Source organism: Pseudopipra pipra, chromosome 5 (assembly GCF_036250125.1).
Source record: "Pseudopipra pipra isolate bDixPip1 chromosome 5, bDixPip1.hap1, whole genome shotgun sequence".
Lineage (NCBI taxonomy): Eukaryota > Metazoa > Chordata > Aves > Passeriformes > Pipridae > Pseudopipra > Pseudopipra pipra.
In genome coordinates this window covers 71,775,744-71,794,148 of record NC_087553.1, presented here as the reverse complement: position 1 = coordinate 71,794,148, position 18,405 = coordinate 71,775,744, and the positions used below count along the sequence as shown (strand labels likewise).

The following is an 18,405-nucleotide window of genomic DNA, read 5'->3' as shown; positions in this document are numbered from 1 at the left end:
ACAGGTGTGACATGAAGGGTCTTTTCTGACCAAAATGGTTCTATGAGCTTATGGACATTCTGGTTTTGAAGTTTACAGCTGCAGCCACCCTGACAAGCAAGGAAGCACCATATTGTCTGTTCTCCTGCAACACCTCTATTCCTCTTTAAGACATATTCACAGCTACTCTGTCCTCCCTGGCACTGCATCTGCCCTCTGGCAATTGATAACCCTGCCTTCCACTGCCAACATCCTACTGCTGCCTTTGGCCTCACTCATGGAAGTGGAAAACAGCTTGTTTGAGATTCATTAGTTTCATTTGCTGCATTTTATGCTGCCATCTTCTCAGACCAAGAAATGCCCATGAGACTTGGGAGGTTAAATGGAAAAGAACAGGGAGATTGGAAACAGGGTGAGTAAAACTTCTGTGACCTGCTATGAATCTTACAGGATGGGAAGAATAGAGCAGCAGCTCTAGAAAACTGTCGAAGGGGAATTTATGGGAAACTCCCTGGAGAAGTGATTAACAAAAGGGTTTTCCTCAAAATTCCTAGGCTGTGCAGAGAGGGTACGTTATTACTTGCATAAATTCGCACCGGAAAGCTCCAGCTTTCAAATCTAAAATGAACCAGTAAAAATTAACAATGCAGATGATGAGCAATAAAGTAGCGGAAAGCGCCGGGATGCGCCGAAGCATCCCATCAGTCCTGGGCTTCTCCTCCACCACGGGGGAACTACACTGCTGCTCATTAAATGCATACCCTGAAGTTTACAGAGTTTTGCTACTGTACAAAGTGTGATTTATTAGGCAATGCTGCCTCATGTCTGACTCGACGCTGCTTAACTACCACGTCCTGGTTTATGGCTGCAGTTTGGGCTGTCAGACAGCAAAACTGGGGAGGGCAACAATGAAAGCTTCAGACGTGCCCATGACAAATGGTGGGACCCGAGGTCTTCAGCAAGAGGCTCCCATGGTACTTGGGGAGTCTTGCTGCTTCCAGAATATAAATAATCAGTTAGAAACAACAGTATATCAACGGAGTGAAAAAAACACGCCACAGCTCAAGCCACATTTATTTTACAACTCTGCAAGCAGGGTTTTGTGTTGGTTTTTTTTTTTTAACGCCTCTTTTAGCATAACTGTGCATACTGTAGTGATGTATTTCTACAGCAGCAAAGATTTCTTTTTATTTTTGCAGTCTTTTGCATCTTTTCCTTTTACTACAGATCATTCTATTCCTGCTATCGAGATATAAACCAAGTGTAAAGCATCTATATATCAGAACTCAAAAGACAAGGAGATGCACACAGGTAAGATGTAAAAAACATCCTTTAAGAAATTAAGAGAGTAAAAGGCAGGGGGGAAAGAGATGAGGGAGGGAAGCAAGGTGGGAGTGTGTTGTCCTCTCCCTGCCTCTATCCACGTTTTATGCATATAAAGGTGAAGGCACCTGGTCATCTAAAAAGGGAAGCTGCCAAAATGCATCAGATTCCTTGACCAGACGAGTATAAATTCAACAGCCTTAGTGAGAATGGAATTTCAAACAAGTGTTGATTTCAGTTCTTTAACAAGCCTGCCCTGTGTGTGGACCAGGCTACAGATGAGGTGTTGATACCTTGAATTAGAAGCAACCAGTTACCTCAGAGGAGAAAAACCCAACCTGTTATTGCACAGAGCTCTATCAAAAGCAAAAACGCAGAGGGATTCTCTCTTTAGGCAGCAGTTGACTAAAAAAATCTCCAAGAATGGGATTTATCATAGAGGAGTTAGGAAAGACTTGTCTACCATGGAATGTTATTTTTGTAGAGCAAAGCCACTGAGCATCTGCCTGTCCTGTATTTTAGAGCAAGCTGCTGGCACAAATGATAATTTGGGTTACCTGCCAATGTTTTTATTAACTGGAGGTGATATGCCAGGTGATGACAAAGAAATACATTTAGTATCAATCTTGCTTTCACTGTCTTCCAGACGCAAAATATGGAGAGTTGAGCATCTTGCTGTAGAGGTAAAGTGCCCTTTTTTGCAGATCAGGCCTGAGTTTTCATCTCACATGCAATTTCTGTAAGAACCTCTTGTCTCAACCCCAATCCCTCTGTTCTTTTCTGAAATCATATGCTCAACAATGTCTTGTGCTCACACTAAACCTTCTGTAACTGTTTTACCCTGGAAGGGCCAAAATCTTACTGTGGGCCACTGGAAACGCCTTTGCCATGTTCATGGTTCTCCAGAAAAAAGCAAATAGGTATACTATATTTGTAGTTGATGCTGAGCCAATTACTATTGATTTTAGAGGAAAACTGAAGCTTTTACATCCCTTACAGACAAAGCCAGTAGCTTCAAACATGGCTAAAAATTAAACTGTGTTGTGACAATGACAGATGCTTGTTATGGTTTATCACAGTGCCCATCAAAACACTTAAATGAACATGGCTTTTGGAATTTTACAAATTCCAGTTTTTAAAGGAGTAGTAAAAAAAAATCCCTGTGTTGTTTTAAATTACACACACTTAATCAATCAGTCCTTGCCCAGACGAATTGGAAAAACAGTCCTAAGTGCAAAAACAAACAGAAAAAAGGAGCTGATTTATGCCTCATTTCAAGAAAGGTGGAGATGGAATTTTGATATGTTATTATGCTTTGCTAGAATTCAGCACTGTCCTAACACTGCTTGTACAGTGCTGGTGTCCCCCACGGGGTGAGTGCTTTCTAAAGTCTATAGAATACAGTTACTGACTTCAAGATTCCTCTCAGATCAACAAAGAAAATTACATGGTCACAGGGAGGAGGGAAATGAGCATGAGATGGCCATGGTGAGGAACAGCATATATTGCAAAAGTCTTATGGACATGGGTGAAAAAAGGAGAGGGAGGGAGAGAGCGAAGGAGAGAGGGAGAAAGGGTTAGGGAAGTTGGTTGCTGGGGGTCAGGAGAGAGCATGACAGTATGTTGGGAATCACAGTGGAAGTCTCAGCTGCACAAGCGAGGCAAACTTCCATTCCCAGGATGGAGGTCTACCATGAGGGCAGGAAAGAGGTTTCTGTTGTCAATGGAGGTCATGTTGATACGAGTCCACAAGGATGGGAGGGTGGAAGGGCTTGCAGCTCCCTCAGAGAAAGATCAGGGAAAGATAATTCTTTAGAACACACTATTGGTCAACATGTATAAAACAGAAAAGCTGAAGAAAGCAATTTTGTGCAGAGGATGAAGGACAAAATTGAGTGAGTTAGCCAGGCAAACAGAAGAAGCTGTTACAGCACTTACCTTCCAGGTGAAGCCACATTAACCGTCCTTTCACTGAGGTGACAGAAGCAACACATATCTCTGCAGGGTTCCTGGGGTTCACTGCCTCCAGCTTCATGTTCTTAGTAAAGCCACGGCTGAAGGATGTCTGAAAGAGTCAAGAGGCAACACTGAAATATGGCACTGCAGCACTGTGTGACTTCAATCAGGCTGTCCAGTGGGAAGCACAAATTTAGCATGGTTTGCTTTTCACTGGAAGTGCAGGATACACTGAAGAACAAAAAATGAAGCTGCCCTGGATACCTGTACTGGGTTTGAAAGGTTTTGGCAGCAGAGGGGCTACAGCAGTGGCTTCTGTGAGAAGATGCCATAAGCTTGCCCCATGTCCAATAAAGCCAATGCCAGTCTGCTCCAAGACAGACCCACCACTGGCCAAGACCAAGCTCATCAGCAACAATGGTACCACCTCTGCATCTCTCTCTTTTTGCCCACAGGAGTATGAAAAGGTTCCCCTTCTTGGCTGAGATTTAATAATAACTGGGATGGGTAATAATAGTCACTGACTCAAAATGACACCAATCTCCCATCCAGCCACCCCATGTGAGAAACTGGAAGCCAGGCTCAAATTCAATGCTTCTGCCATTTTTATAACAACAAGGACTGCGGGAATTTCAACTTGAGCCATCACTGGGAGCTCTCTGTGAGACCAAAAACTTCTGGATTTGGTCTTTTTTGCATCCAAGAGCGTGCTGCTAGTCTCAAATATCTCTTGGACTGTCTCAAGCCTTGCTCAGCACCCAGATCAGCTTCACCCTCTTAAAGCTGCTGATGGCCAGGACTGCAGAAAAGCAGGGTGAGTTTGTTTAAATGCCTTTTAGTTGCCTAACAAGGAAACATCATTTATCATCGCACCGTCTCCTTTCATTGCCACTCGGTGCTGGAGGCTCATTTGTACAGAATCAATGGCAAAACAGTTAGCTGGGAGTTTATTTTACTAAGCATTTGGTCATGTCAATCCATTTCATAACTGCCCCTCCTTGTTGAAAATTCCCCCTGGGAAAACAGTTACAGCACATCCACTGCCAGCACCACGTCTGGCTGCACGAGGTGGAAGATGTGCTTGCAAAAAGCTTCTATCAAAGAGCCCCTCAGAGCCTCAATCAAGTGGACAAACCTGCCACGGAGGTTGAACAAATGACAACAGAGAGATTGCATCTCTCTGCAAAGAACTGCGTTATCAAGAGTGAAAGAATAACAGACACATGTTCATTTGGTGAATGTTTCCTTAGGAGAAAAAAAAAAAAGGACAAAAAAGTGCTCAGACCTGATTTAATCTTGGAGGATATTATACAGAGACTGTTCTCAAGGCTGCCAGTGCTAAGAGAACAGATCCATTACTTGGTAAAATGAAAAGAGATACAAGGAAAAGGGAGGGGTGACTGCAGAAGAGAAGAAACACGACAATTTTCCCTCTCTATTGGTGTGAAGCAGCACTGTCCAGCTTCCCTCACCACTTTCAGTAATCTTCACTTAAAGTCCCTTTAGGTAAAGAGTTATGCATAGGGGGTATAAATGGGGTAAAGAAATCCTTACTCTAATTTGATTCTCAAGTCAGGGTCTGTTGAGGTACAGGTCTTCTGAATTCATCAACAAAAAATTCATCAGTTCACTATCAAAGCTTCCAAGACAAGCTGCCCTTGGGCCACCACACATGACCAAGGCCATGCAAAACCTGTGCCTGGTGAGACTGTCTCCATTCTGCTTTCCATGAACACCTCATCCCCCAGTCCTGTGACTTCTGAGTAGAGTGAAAATGTAATTCCTAGAGGAACCTGCTTGTCCGTCATCCACTACACTAGTTTATTTCACAAACCCTTCTGTGCTCATTTTAGTTGCACCAGTAACATTTAGGTACCATCATCAGTAACATTTTTGGTTACTGATGGGATCTCAACTTCAATCAGTTGATGGGCACATGAAGAAGAGCATCAAGTTACTGGAAGAGGCAGAAAGCTGGATCTGCATTTCCCCAAGTGATGAATACCTGTCAGATCAAGTCACACAGGATTGTCATCGCCGTAAAACATCCTGTAAAACATTATTTCCAAAGCTCTGAATCTTATGGACTCCAACATAATGATGGGCTGCTCACTCTCGCATCACTGCTGTTGCATCAAGGAAGCACATGAACTGTCCCAAACCCCATCCATGAGGGTTAATCACTCCTCTCATACTATGAACTCAATATTTTCAACCTTAGCTTTGAAAGACATGTGGTTTGGTTATATGTATCCCCCTGGGAACCAGAGAAAAACATCCAAAATGTGAAAAGGGACAGATGAAACCATGCAACTTCTTTACCTAGTGTTTTTTTTTTTAATAGGACTTGAATTACTTGTTATGGTCAGTTGAGATCCTTCTTGTGCTAAGTGCTGTACAGAAGCAGAGAGGAGATGAAGAGCAGAAAACTAATCAGATAAAGACAAGAGGGAAAGTTTCTTCTCTTTTAGGGATGGAGATCTGGAACACTTCTCCAGTTCCCTTCCTAAGGCAGACTCATGGTGGTCTGGGGAATCTCCCAAAGCCTTGCTGCAGCTTTTCTGTGCAAGCTGTTTTGTTTCCCATGGACAGACAGGACCAATGCCAAGGTCAAAGGAAGGACTTACATTTCTAAAGCACAGGTGAGGCGCTGCCTCCGCTCCACACTGCTTCTGGTAGTCTGCCCAGTCAAAGTCCTGGCCAGAGTAACCTGCAGGAGGACAAAACAGAAAGTGACATCAGCCACCACTTCACACCGGAGAGAGAGAGCACAAAATGGTCCCCAAGCAGATGAACATCCATGTTTCAGCATCCCATCCCACCTCAGTGAACTGTGCAGCATCACCAGGCAATTTCTCTGGATGCCCCTTTATACTCCATGAGAGCCAATGTCAACACTTCTCCAGCCCTCACTCACACACCTTCTGCATTTCACTTTGAAAACTCAAACTCTTCATTAAGAAGCAATAAAACATAAATATTTTCCTTATTTTCCCTTTTCTGTTAGCATCTACAAACTTTTAATAAACCCATAACTACTGAGAGGTGCTGCTGTCCCCAATTTCCAGGTGGGGCTGCTCATGGACTTCTTTCTTCTTCCTTTAGCTATCTAAAAGATGGGGTTGTGGAGCTGGACATGGGTTATGAGCTGGTCCCTCAGCAGTGGACAGGGAGAGGATCAGCACAATCAGAAGCTGATTTATTCTCTCTTTCAAAGCATGAGATAAGCCCCCTCTTCATTGACATGGATGTACCCTCCAGGACTGACTTCCCAGCTCAATCCCATCACAGTAAGAATGTTAGAGAAACCTGGAGCAGAGCTGGAAAATGACCACAAAATTCCCAATCTCAGCAACTACATGATCCCTTCAGCCTCTGCTTCTAGGTAAAAGTGAGCATCTCTCAAAGAGTTCCATCACAGAAAAACAAATCAGGCCTCTGCTCATCCACTACTCTTATGGCTATTTAGGCAATAAACTCTTGGGACAGAAAGGGGTTTTTTTTAAGTTGCTTTTTGGGGCTTTTTTTCGCCTGCCTCTTAATCTGTATTTTTACAGTGCTTGAAACCAGTGAGTGCTAATCCTGTTCAGGGCCCTGTGGATACTCTAATAACATTATGGCAGAACTACTCTCACTGGAAAGTTTCAGGAGTCACCCAAAGGCCAAGTTCTCCCCTCAATCTCCCTTCCTGGCATCTAGCCTGGCCTCATTTCACAGAACATCCCTAAATGCCTTTTGCATTGATAGTCAAAAAGGTACACATAAGATCAGATGTGAATTAATCACTTATAACAATGAAAACTGCGACATTTTTTATGGGCAAGGATTGGAATACTGAGTGTAGTCCCTTATCAGTCAGCCAGATCCCAAAAATGAGGGTAAAAATTTTGAAAATGAAGTCCCAAGCATCCTGCTAAGATGCAAAGTATATGGGATAAGATGAACTTCTAATCCTAATGATTGCATATAGGACAAATTATAACGATAAAGCCTTGAGCTAAGATGCCTGTCTCTGTGGGGCATAATAATAAGAAAACTAGAAATAAACATGCACAGGGAAGGAAAAAAAAAGGGCAATTACTTATAAAGAATCTTCATGTTTCATATAAAAAATACCCCTGCACTGTTTTTTTAGCAAACAACTTCTGCAACAGTATTTTCTTCCCTCTTCTTCTCCATCTCCTTTTTTCTCTCCAGTTATTTGTTTGCCAGAGACTTTTCAGCTTCATAAAACAAAATGGAAAACAGGAGATGTGCATATCACTTGATGTTAGAGGGGGATCTGTCTGATCACGTACAGATGTTTGCAGTGGGGACATCTACAGCTGTGCCAGTCACCCTGGGTTCCCCAAGGAGTCAACAACAGAAACAGGCAGATCTAGAGGTGGTCTGTTTGTTCTCCTGCAGACAGAGCAGAATTGCCCTGTGAAAGTCCCTCTCACTCTCCATCAACGCCAGAAGTTGGGGATGGGCTCGTGGGGACAGCCACGACACAGTTGTATAAATGACATCACCTGGGGTTCATTTCAGCTGCCAGAGAATAAAAAAACTGACCATACCCTGCACTTCTTCTCATCTCTGATTTAAACCCCTCATGGACAGGTTTTGTATCTCATTTGCAAGCTACGCAAAACCTTGTCAGAGTGGATGGAAAAGGCACATTAAAGAGGTTTCAGTGAGGTGTAAAAACTTGACTGTGCTGTCACTGCACAACCACTGGTTGGCTTGGCCCTGCGCCACTGAAATCACTGGAAGATCTTTCCCTTTAGACTTCAGAAGGAATGAAAAAAGGGAGGGCTGTTGGAGAGTTTGCTGTAATTCACTTCAGCAGCAGAATGAGGATGATTCCAAGAGGAGCACACTCAGGAACTGGCTTCAAACAAGCCCTGACCTGTACATGGCCTTTTTATGGAACATCACAGTGACGCTGTACCTCAATTACTGTGTCCAGTTCTGGGCCCCTCACTTCAAGAAAGACATTTTCATGCTGGATTGTACCCAGAAAAGGGCAACTGAGCTGGGAAAGGGTCTCGCGAGTAAGTCATATGAGGAGCAGCTGAGGGAGCTGGGGTTATTTAGCCCAGAGAAAAAGAGGCTCAGGGGGACATTATCACTCTACAACTGCCTGAAAGGAGGTTGTAGCCAGGTGGGGACTGGGCTCTTCTCCCAGGCAACAAGCAACAGGACAAGAGGAAATGGCCTCAAATTGTGATAGGGGAAGTTCAGGTTGGACATTAGGAAGAATTTCTTCACTGAAGGAGTTGTCAGGCATTGGAATGGACGGCCCAGGGAAGTGGTGGAGTCACCATCCCTGAAAGTGTTCAAGAAACAAATGGACGTGGCACTTGGTGCTGTGGTCTGGCTCACCAAGTAGTGATCAGTCAAAGATTGGACTCCATGATCTTGGAGGCCTTTTCCAACCTTAGTGATTCGGTGGTTCTATGATCATGCCACAAGCTGCCTCCCTTAGTACATGGGGAGGCACCACATACCCAGTACCTCCACTGGCACATGGCATTCACACACTGTTATCCTGAAAGGCTCAGCCCAAGTAACAACACTGAAAGCTGTGTTTGCACGATTCATCTGCTGCTCCTACAAACATTTAAAACCTCGCTGTGTTTGCTATCTCAGCTCTCACCATGGAAGAGCCCGGCAGTCTAACAAGAAGCAAATATAACAATACAAATGTACTGGAGTCTTCAGAAGTGGCATTTCCTTAGTAAGGCTTACAACTAGGAGCACTATCAAAATGTTTCCCCCCCCTCTTAATAGCTCATAAAACAATGGTTGTTACTCTAAAGGGAAGTGGTCTATAAATCCAGCTCTAATAAATATAAACAGTGCTTGTTCAATGTTTATACAGCAGCAGTAAATGGGTATTCATTTTTGGCACTGTACAGGAAAATACTGCTCTCTATTTGTAGTAGCAAATGTTTGCACCTCCTGTTCATGACTCATTTACTTTATGTTTGGCTTCAATAAACCCCTGATAGGCAAAAAGGCATGAGAATGGTTATCAGATAAATAAAGGACTCTGAACTCAAATACCCCAACATGGCACATTGTTCTGATGAAATTAATTCAGTTAATTTTAAGAACAGAAAACCCCCTCGTCAATCATAAATTAAGAAAAAATCCCAAGCCCAGAACACAGCAAAGAAATTCTTTTCACACAAAGAAAAAGGTACTTCTTCCATTGTCATCTTTTGCTTCATGGGAACTTCTTGCCTTTCAACAGGGAGAGCCGTTTGGGCAACACTAAACAGAACCACAGATTTATAAAGGTTGGAAAAGACCTCTCAGATCGAGTCCAGCCTTTGATCCATCACCATCTTCTCAACTAGACCACATCAAGTCATTTCTTTAACACTTCCAGGGATGGTGATTCCACTGCTGCCCTGGACAGCCTGTTTCAGTGCTTGAGCACCTTTCTGGTGAAGTAATATTGTCAGCCTATTCTCTGTTAGGGGTGATGTTGGTTGGGAATGTGTGAGCACTGGGGTAGCAGGAGGCTGGTCCAATCTGGTGCAAGAAGGGGAAGGCAGAGCTGTGATTTAGGTGGAAATGGTGGAATTTCCTCCTAGTACAGCCCAGTTCATTAGCAGCCAGCTCACACCAGAGCCTTCCCCACTTTGCAGCATTGCAGCCCCCTCATATCAGTCCTGGCCATTTTTTTCACCCAAAGCTGGTATTATTCTGCTCAGAGAAGTCTGGCCCCCTCAGTAGAGGTCTGGATGCTTTTCACTTTCCCTCTGCTTTCTTTTTTTGTGGTTTGTGGGGGTTTGCTGTGTTTAGTTTGGGAGTTTTTATTCTTAAATGAATCATTCTAGTATCTGATTACATTTCAGCAACTCAGAGAGCCTGTCTACCAACCAAAAAGGTTTTTGATACCAAAGGTGCTAAAATTCAGTTTGGGCATGCAGCCCTCATACACAGTGTAAAAAATACAGCAACATCTAGAATGCATCTATCTGCCACTGGCTTTATGCCTTTTAAGTAGCTTTCCTTTAGGATTCCTGATCTCACAGAAGAAAGCAAATTTTATTTTCATCAGAGGAATAAGGGGAGACTTGCTACATTTTCTCAGGCATCCAGGCAGACTCCAATCACCAGGCATCACACTGGATCATAGAATCACAGAATGGTTTGAGCTGGAAGAGGCTTTGAAGATCACCTAATTCCAACCCCTGCCAAGGGCAGGAACACCTTCCACTAGACCAGGTTGCTGGTCTGATGCACCAGTCCATGTAAAAACTTTCCCCTTGGACTTTACTGGCTAAGTTGAAAAAAATATTCATAAAACGGATGCTTCAGACACATCTAAAAATGTTGGCATCTAAAAAAGCGTTTGCACATACTTGACCCATAAAACACCATCTCAGACAGGCTTTGTACCAGCACAGATTGGAAATTATTAGGCCACGACCCTGTAAAGAGAAATGTCTGGCCCATGGTCTGCTTCAGTTAATTATCCAGCCTGGGGGAAGCCACATGTGAATTTGGGTGGAAAAAACCGAAAATACTTCATCTGCTTTCATTTTTAGCAACTTTTCTGGCCAGTATCAGTGAGCATTTACACAGGTATTATCATTTCACCTGGATTTAAGCAGGAGGGAGCTAAAGCCCCAGACAGCACATTTACTGAATACGTTTATTTCAGTATAAGCAGCAGAGTAATAATGGATGCACCGTATGCAGCTGCACGCACAGGGCTCCAGGACTTTGGTGGGAATTTCAAATTGCATCTGCTGAAAAAGCAGAGGACTCTCAATCCAGTACAGAATAACCCTTCACTTCCCTGGGTTTGGCAGCACCACACTTTTTCCAAAACTAAGACAAATCTTCATACACAAAACTCAGTGGGATTTTTTTTGTTTCTTTTTCTCCCGAGCAACGCCAATTTTTGGCAATGGACCAACGAGCCAGCCAGTTTCAAAAATCTAAAATTCCAGAGAACCAGCACGTTTTTCAAGCAAAGAAATATTGCTGGGACACCGCGGGGGGTTGTCTGAAACGGAGAGTAATTAACTGCACACTAGAAAATTGGGGAATAGCACCGTTGGAGGCTGCTTCTCCTGGCTCTGACCTGAACACCGCCCACAATGAGCCCTCGCCTGGGATTTTCTGAGACAGCCAAGGAAATGCCTACACACTCCTGGGCAGGCAGCTGTTGAGTTCAGTTTGGACATTCAGATTTAGGAGCTTTGTTTGGCCTCAGTGTTGTATCCAGGTGGATGCTACAGGGAGATGCCTGGTTTGCCCGTTGTATGATGGGACTTTTAATGCTCCTTTTGTTCTCTACATACACAAAGAATTGCTAGGATTCATTTTAGAGGAATTCACAAGGATAAATTCAGCCTGATTCAGACTTCAGAGCATATGGGCATTAATCCACCATCAAGACACATTTGCTAAGAAGTTCATGGGCTGGTGTGAGCCAGAACAGCCCCAGTCACTCCAGAGAGCTACTATGGCTTGAGATACTTCAGGTGATGCTCTGCAGCAACCACCACTACAGTTTTAAAGTCAATAATAACATGCAAATTTGCTTCAGAGGAAACCTGAAAATCACTGAGAAGGAATACGAACCCTTGGGAGGTGTGAGATTGACTCCGTTTTTAAGGCACCACTGTATTGGCAAGATCCCTAAGGAATCTGCATGGCAAAGCATTGAGATTTTGCTGGGTTCAGGTCTCAAGTCATCAATGGTCACTTGTAAATAATGATTGTTAAAAACCTAAGGGATGAAAAAGAAGAGAACAAAGTCAGAACATTAGGTAACGTGGAAAGCTGTGGGATCAAACTACTGAAAATAACCTGCTCTCACCTAACTCTTTCCATCAAAGTATTTCCACCAAAGACATCAAAGCCTGAGTTTTAGAGATGGGTAAACTGAGAAAAGGGAAAACACTGGGGTTCAGGGTCACTCAGCGGGCTCTCAGCTAAGCAGGGACTGAAGGTGATCCTGGAGACTTCACCGCCCTCCTCCCTCCTGCCTTTGACAGTGTGGATTAAACATCCAGCTACTGCCTCCATTCAGCTGTTTTATTTCCAAAGGTTTGCCAGATGGGCAGGGAAAATACATATGGATGTAGAGAAGACAGAGACAAAAGAGTTTTGCATGGAAGTGGTGGATGAACGTGCTCATCCCCATTGGTTCTAAGTGCATACAGTCAGCTGGGATGCTTGTGGGAAAGACTCAATTCATTAATTACAAACATCCATGGATTTTAAAAATATTTCTTCATGTGTTCTCCAGCCAATTAAGTACCACTCTCCAATTTTATTAAATGTGGTGGAAATCAGTAAGAGGTTCCTCACCAGACTGTTTTCATCCCTCCTTTCCGAGCGCTCACCTTGGTCACTGACGCAGGACAGATATGAAAGGGCTCCCTCAAATTCACTGCCTCCAGCTTCATCCCCACAGTGAAGAAGTGGTTTCTCAAATCAGCATGGTCCTGCAGAAAGACATAGGAAGAGGAACACATGGTGACATCCAACAAGGAGCCAACACATTTGAAAATCTATTTCAAAGGTGTCCACGTGGATTTTGTCACTTAGCTGAGTGTATGTCCACCTCATCAGCAGCATCTAAGCAGAACTCAGTCAACAAGGAGATTGTGCTCACCAAAATGAGGACCTGCCTGAGAAATGGCTGCTTGAAAATCATCCCCTGGCAGAGCCTCTTCACCTCTGACCAGAGAGCAACTAGGGGTCCAAGAGCATCAGGTCTCATCCTGACATTTCTCGGGGTAATGCACAACATGGACAGAAACAGCTCAGGATGGCCCTGATTTGCCCTGATGGATGTCCAGCACCTGCAGGGCACCAAAATAAGCACCTGCATTAGTTTCCAAGATGGTAAGTTGGAAAGGTATTTTTTCCAGCCAGGAGACTGAAGGTGGACTAAGGCCTGGACACTGAACTCAGACCCAAAATGTGGGCAACAAGGGAACATGTTGATGGGAAAACAGGCAGCTGTGCTCAAGTACATGCCCAACAAAACACTTTCACCCGGGATCAAACCCCAGAGGGTTCCCCAAAGCAGCCTTGGGGACGGCAGCAGGATCCTGAAACTCATAAGCAACCCAGATTCAACTTCCCAACTTGCCACCAGTTTAGTGTTTAACATCTAATTACTCCATCCCTTGTGACCCCTATCTAATAGTCATACAAGCTGGCATCCTAATTCCAGAGCAATGATTGCATTTTGTGTTCATTCAATAAAAATGTCCTACAGTAGTTCCAAACCATCGGTGCATCAGCCAATACAAGCATAAAAAGAGATGATGTTATATTTAACACACATTCACAGGCTGCTCCAAAATACATGCAGAAAGCTTGCTATCTAATAAGTGGTTAGCAATGACAAACCCATCTACATTCATTGCTACATGCTGTATTCTTGTTCTGAAATGATTTTCTATTGATCCAAAGTTGTATGTCATCGTGCTTTCTTTTCCCAAGAACTGTCTCCGCTTGTTAGACTTAACAACTTCTATTTTGGGATCTTACATTCCCGGTGCTGCCAGAGATAAGGATTTTTACAAGCTCCAACCATGGCTAAGTGAATTGTCGTTTTCATCTTACAACCCTGCAATGTTACGGAGCCTTTTCTGTGAGAAACAAAAAGCAGTTTAAAAAATAAAAAATCATAACGGGTTTAGTCTCAGAGCAGAAGTATACACTGATGAGGAAACTGAGGAAAATTTAACAATAATGGCCTGGGGCTCAAGGAACTAATGGCTGAAGAACTAGCAGACATCCAGGAGTCTGAGAGCCCTCCAGTATAGCAGGCACTCTTTACAGGGGCATGCAGTGATAGGACAAGAGGGAATGGCTTTAAGCTGAAGGAAGGCAGATTTAGATTAGATATTAGGAAGAAATCTTCTCCATGAGGCTGGTGAGACACTGGAACAAGAGAAGTTGTGGATGCCCCGTCCCTGGCAGTGTTCAAGGATAGGCTGGATGGGGCTCTGGGCAACCTGGTCTAGTGGAAGGTGACCCTGCCCATGTCTCAGGGTTTGAACTGGATGATCTTTAAGGTCCCTTCCAACCCAAACCATTCTGTGATTCTATGATTCTATAACCATCAGTGATACTTGCATTTGCTGGTCACCATTTCCATATCACTAGGGCATCAGAAAGACAGGACACCATTTCTAGCAGCTTTGCACAGATAATGTTTCACTGAATTAAAGTCTAAAGCAGGGAAGAGAATGTGGCTCCATGTTCACGGAGGTTTCACAGTACCAGGGACAGAAACATTAACAAAAACTGCCAACTTTAATACTGAAAAGGCTTCAGCAGGAGAAGACGGTGGCTGCAAAAATCCAACCTCGCCAGCACTGAACTTCAAATCCCTAAAGGCAAAAAGCAACTGGACTGGAGGGCCGCCTCCTCCTGCACTAGGATCCACACCCAGCGTCTCTTAATCGTCAGGGTGAGGTTATAAAGAAAAAGCAACTTTGCAAAATATGCATCTGGAAACAAGCTTACACTGCAGCATCTTCCCATCAAACCTTCCATGACTCAATTCACGCTCAGATCCAGCTCGATACATAATAAGCCAAGATCTACCAAAGTACTTAATCATGTTTAGCTTTAAACATGTAAGTAGTTTCATCAACTTTAAGTGATTTGTTGATTGAGACCAAAATACATCGACACCAAATCACACTGCTTCTCATTTTTATCTGAATCATTTTCTTTGGTCTCTTTCCTTCTATTTGCTTTGGCTTTTTTCAAAGGGGAAAAATAACCAGATAGGGAAAAAAAAAAAAGCTAATAATATTTAAAGCTATTTTACTTCAAAAGCACATCCCCTTTTCTCCATGTGCTATGTACCTTGGGATCAAATCCTCCTTCTCATTCAGCACAGCAAGTAAATATTTTCCCCATTAAATTAGCAGCAAGAGTGAACTCACAAGAGAAGTTCACGGGATCTCCAGTACATCTCCCTTGTGAGGGTCAAAATCCTCTTTGAAGCAGGAGCATGCATTTATTTGGAGAAATGCTGTGGAAGTAAAAAGCCTGTCTGCGTTAAATGTCATTTTTGAGATGGAAAAGCTTTCGTGGAGAAAAAGCCTTTGTACTGTACCTCTCTGGAAAATGGTCAGGGTCTGGATATTTGATCTGTCTTGTATATTTGCTAAAGAGAAGCATCAAAATTTACCGAAGCAGCTTTAGATTTTTGCAGCCACAAAAGAAAAAAAAAAAAAAGATCCTGATGCCATTCTCTGGTTCCAGCGCTGGAGCTGCCTCAGAGCCAGCAGGGAATTACTTAGAATTTGGCATATGCTCCTCTTCAAAACTCCAATTAATTTACATAATTTCTAAGAATAGGTTCCACAGAAGTGATGGCAAAGCTTTTAATTAGTATTAGACTCAAAGTGATACACTGGATAATGAACTGCTCTCTCTTCCCTTTATTCACTTTGACAGGAATGACGCCTGTTTAATAAAAGCAGCTACAAGAAGAGGACTGGAGGGGTGAGACTTTCCCCTGGTCCCTGCCAGACTCTGCAGCTGAACAAAAGAAATGCCTGAAATGATTGTGGGCGGCAGAATTCGACCCTTTGCTGCCATTTCATGGCATCCAACGCCACCAACGAGGATGTCACCAGCCATGATTTTCTAGCAACTTCTCCAAGTGAGCTTCAATTTTCTTTGAAATGGAGATGAATAGGAATAATACTTTGGACCAGTTGGAGCATTTTATAGCCTTGTGGATGGTGAATCTTTACTCCTATTGGAAGTCAGTGTTTCGCAGGAGCAGCCTCACTGACCACATAGAAGTTTAGGCTGGATATGGGGAAAAATTTCTTCACTGAATAGGATGTCAAGTGTTGGAACAGGCTGCCCAGAGAAGTGGTAGAGTCACCATCACTGGAGAAATTTAAAAAACATGCAGATATGGCACGTGGGGATGTGATTTAGTGCTGGGGCTTGGCAGTGCTGAGTTACTGGTTGGACTCAATGATCTTAAGAGGTGTTTTCCAACCTAAATGATTCAATGATTCTGTGACTCTGCAACCAGTAGACTGCCTGTCCTGGGGTTCACAAGCCCTGAGCAGGTGATGGAAATACCCTCTGAACTGCTGGAGAACAGCCAAGTAAACTGGATCAACAATCAACAAGGATGCAGGAGAGTTCCTTACAGCAAAGACAAAAATCGTGCCACAAAAACTATAACAAATCAACGTGGTGCAGGTTTCAGAAATGTCAGGTGAATTGGGAGCCTAAAGATCATTCTGAAAGAGATCCACAGATTTAGAACAGCATTCCAGCTCATAAGGATGCAGATAAGCTTTAGGGAAGTACCTGTGTGGGTGACATGCTGAAGTCCTAATAATAAGCATTGGCTTTAGGTCTTGAACTCAAAAAGTGGTATTTCAAAATCATCATAGTCATTTGTCTGTCCTGCTACTTAAGTATCTTGCTAGATGTGGCTTCTGAGTATTTCTGCTCAACAAAGGTAATTTAAGTGTAAATAAACTCAATTTTGTCCATGTCATGAGAGTGGAGCACAGAATAATTTTACAATGCACTGGGTAGAGCTGATAGAGCAGGGGGGCCTGGCTAAGCTGCTTTTGTCTGTGACACTCAGGGAAGCTGCACTGTGAGCTTGCTGCTCAAGCTGTGTCTCCAAATACAAGGAAGGGCATCAACTTCAGATTGTGAAATCCTCATTTTTAACCCATTCTGCTCAAGATCACTGGAATCATCTCATTTTAAACCTAGCAGCTTATACAGTGCATAGATAAGAGCAAAAGGCTCTCCTCTCAAATTTTGAAATTTGAGGCTGATTTTCAAATGCTCTAAAAGTCAGGGCTCTTTTGGTCCAGGACAGTCAGATCCACACAAATTATAAACGTACAACTTCATGCAAAATTCAGAACTAAGTCTGAATGCTGAAAAGTTGCAAGGTTGAGAGGCTGATTAGAAACACTGAGCCTTTAATAAATTATTGACCTGAGCCTCCTTTAATCCCCACCAACTGTAAGAGTGTGAAATGCTCTTGCCTTCAGCCCCATCTCTCCTGGTTTGCCCTGTTAAAAGACACAGAAGAAGCGGGGCCCATCTGGTATGACTGGGAACATATTAGTTGATTCAGTTTTTGTTTTCAAAGAAATCGCTTCCGCTCAGTGTTTTCTCTAATTCTCCAAGAAACTGGCTGTTTCTAATAGCCTAATTTTAATCACAAAGCTCATGTGTGGTAACCAGTCACAAACACAATAATAGCAGTGGTTAAACTGCCTCTACAGGAATCTGGCATTTGTTTTTTAATTGAGAAAAAAAAAAAAAAGAAAAAAAGAAAGAAACCCTACCAAATACAATCCTTTGCATTATTTGCAGATGAATCAGTCTCGTTTTGAGATTCATCAACTTCCTTGGCTAAACAAGGAGCAATTTGCCCTGAAGGTACAATCTCTGCAGGGAGACAGAAATCCCCTGGTACAACACAACCCTCTCAAACTGTCCCTTGTTTTGATAAGAGCCATCAGAGGGAGACCAAAGTGTAGAGATGTGGGGTGGGATGAAGGGAAAAAGGGTGGTGGGAGGGAGGCTTCAAAGACACCGTGACCCTGAAGTAATGAGCACGAGAGCCAGCTACAAACTGCACCTACTGAAGAGCCCCTCAAAAACTGCAGATGCTTCTGCCGAGGATCGAATTCAGCCCTACGGATTTTAAGCTCCGCTTGTTGAATAAAAAATAGTTACCATAGAAACAGCAACATTGCAGAGTAGCCAGCTGAAATCCAAATACACCTTCTCCGTATGGCTCGGCCCGATGCAGATGGCATTAGGGCAAAGATCCCCTCCCACGCAGCGCCTGCTCCGCTTCAGCACGGGCAGCAGAGGTAAGAGAGACAGATATGCATCCACTTGGGGTTTTTTTGGTGTGTTTGGTTTGGGTTTTAAGACATCCACAAGCATTTGCCATCGAAACCTGGCTGTGTCACACGCACAGGTCCCATTTCACAGGTGGGAAAGTCAAACCGAAAGGGAAACACAGGTGGGGAAACACCTATTTGAGTGCTCAAAGTGAAACCAGCAGTGTCTCTTCTCACACACATCAAGGCATCACCTCGACTGTGAAGAGGGACTGAGTCTGCCCTCAGTAACATCATGGCAGGAATC

The 18,405-nt window shown here is 43.5% G+C and overlaps 1 protein-coding gene across 2 annotated transcripts in view; it reads right to left on the bottom strand.

The window, feature by feature from the left end:
- The window catches only part of SFMBT2 (Scm like with four mbt domains 2), a 100,677-nt gene that overhangs the window by 34,461 nt on the left and 47,811 nt on the right, over positions 1 to 18,405 (bottom strand). For both annotated transcript variants that reach the window (XM_064656551.1, XM_064656552.1), the window contains 4 exons: positions 12,618 to 12,719; positions 11,851 to 11,998; positions 5,886 to 5,968; positions 3,241 to 3,367 (listed from right to left, as the gene is read on the bottom strand). In XM_064656551.1, the coding sequence (XP_064512621.1) occupies positions 3,241 to 3,367; positions 5,886 to 5,968; positions 11,851 to 11,998; positions 12,618 to 12,719 (460 nt within the window). The remainder of the gene's footprint in view (positions 1 to 3,240; positions 3,368 to 5,885; positions 5,969 to 11,850; positions 11,999 to 12,617; positions 12,720 to 18,405) is intronic.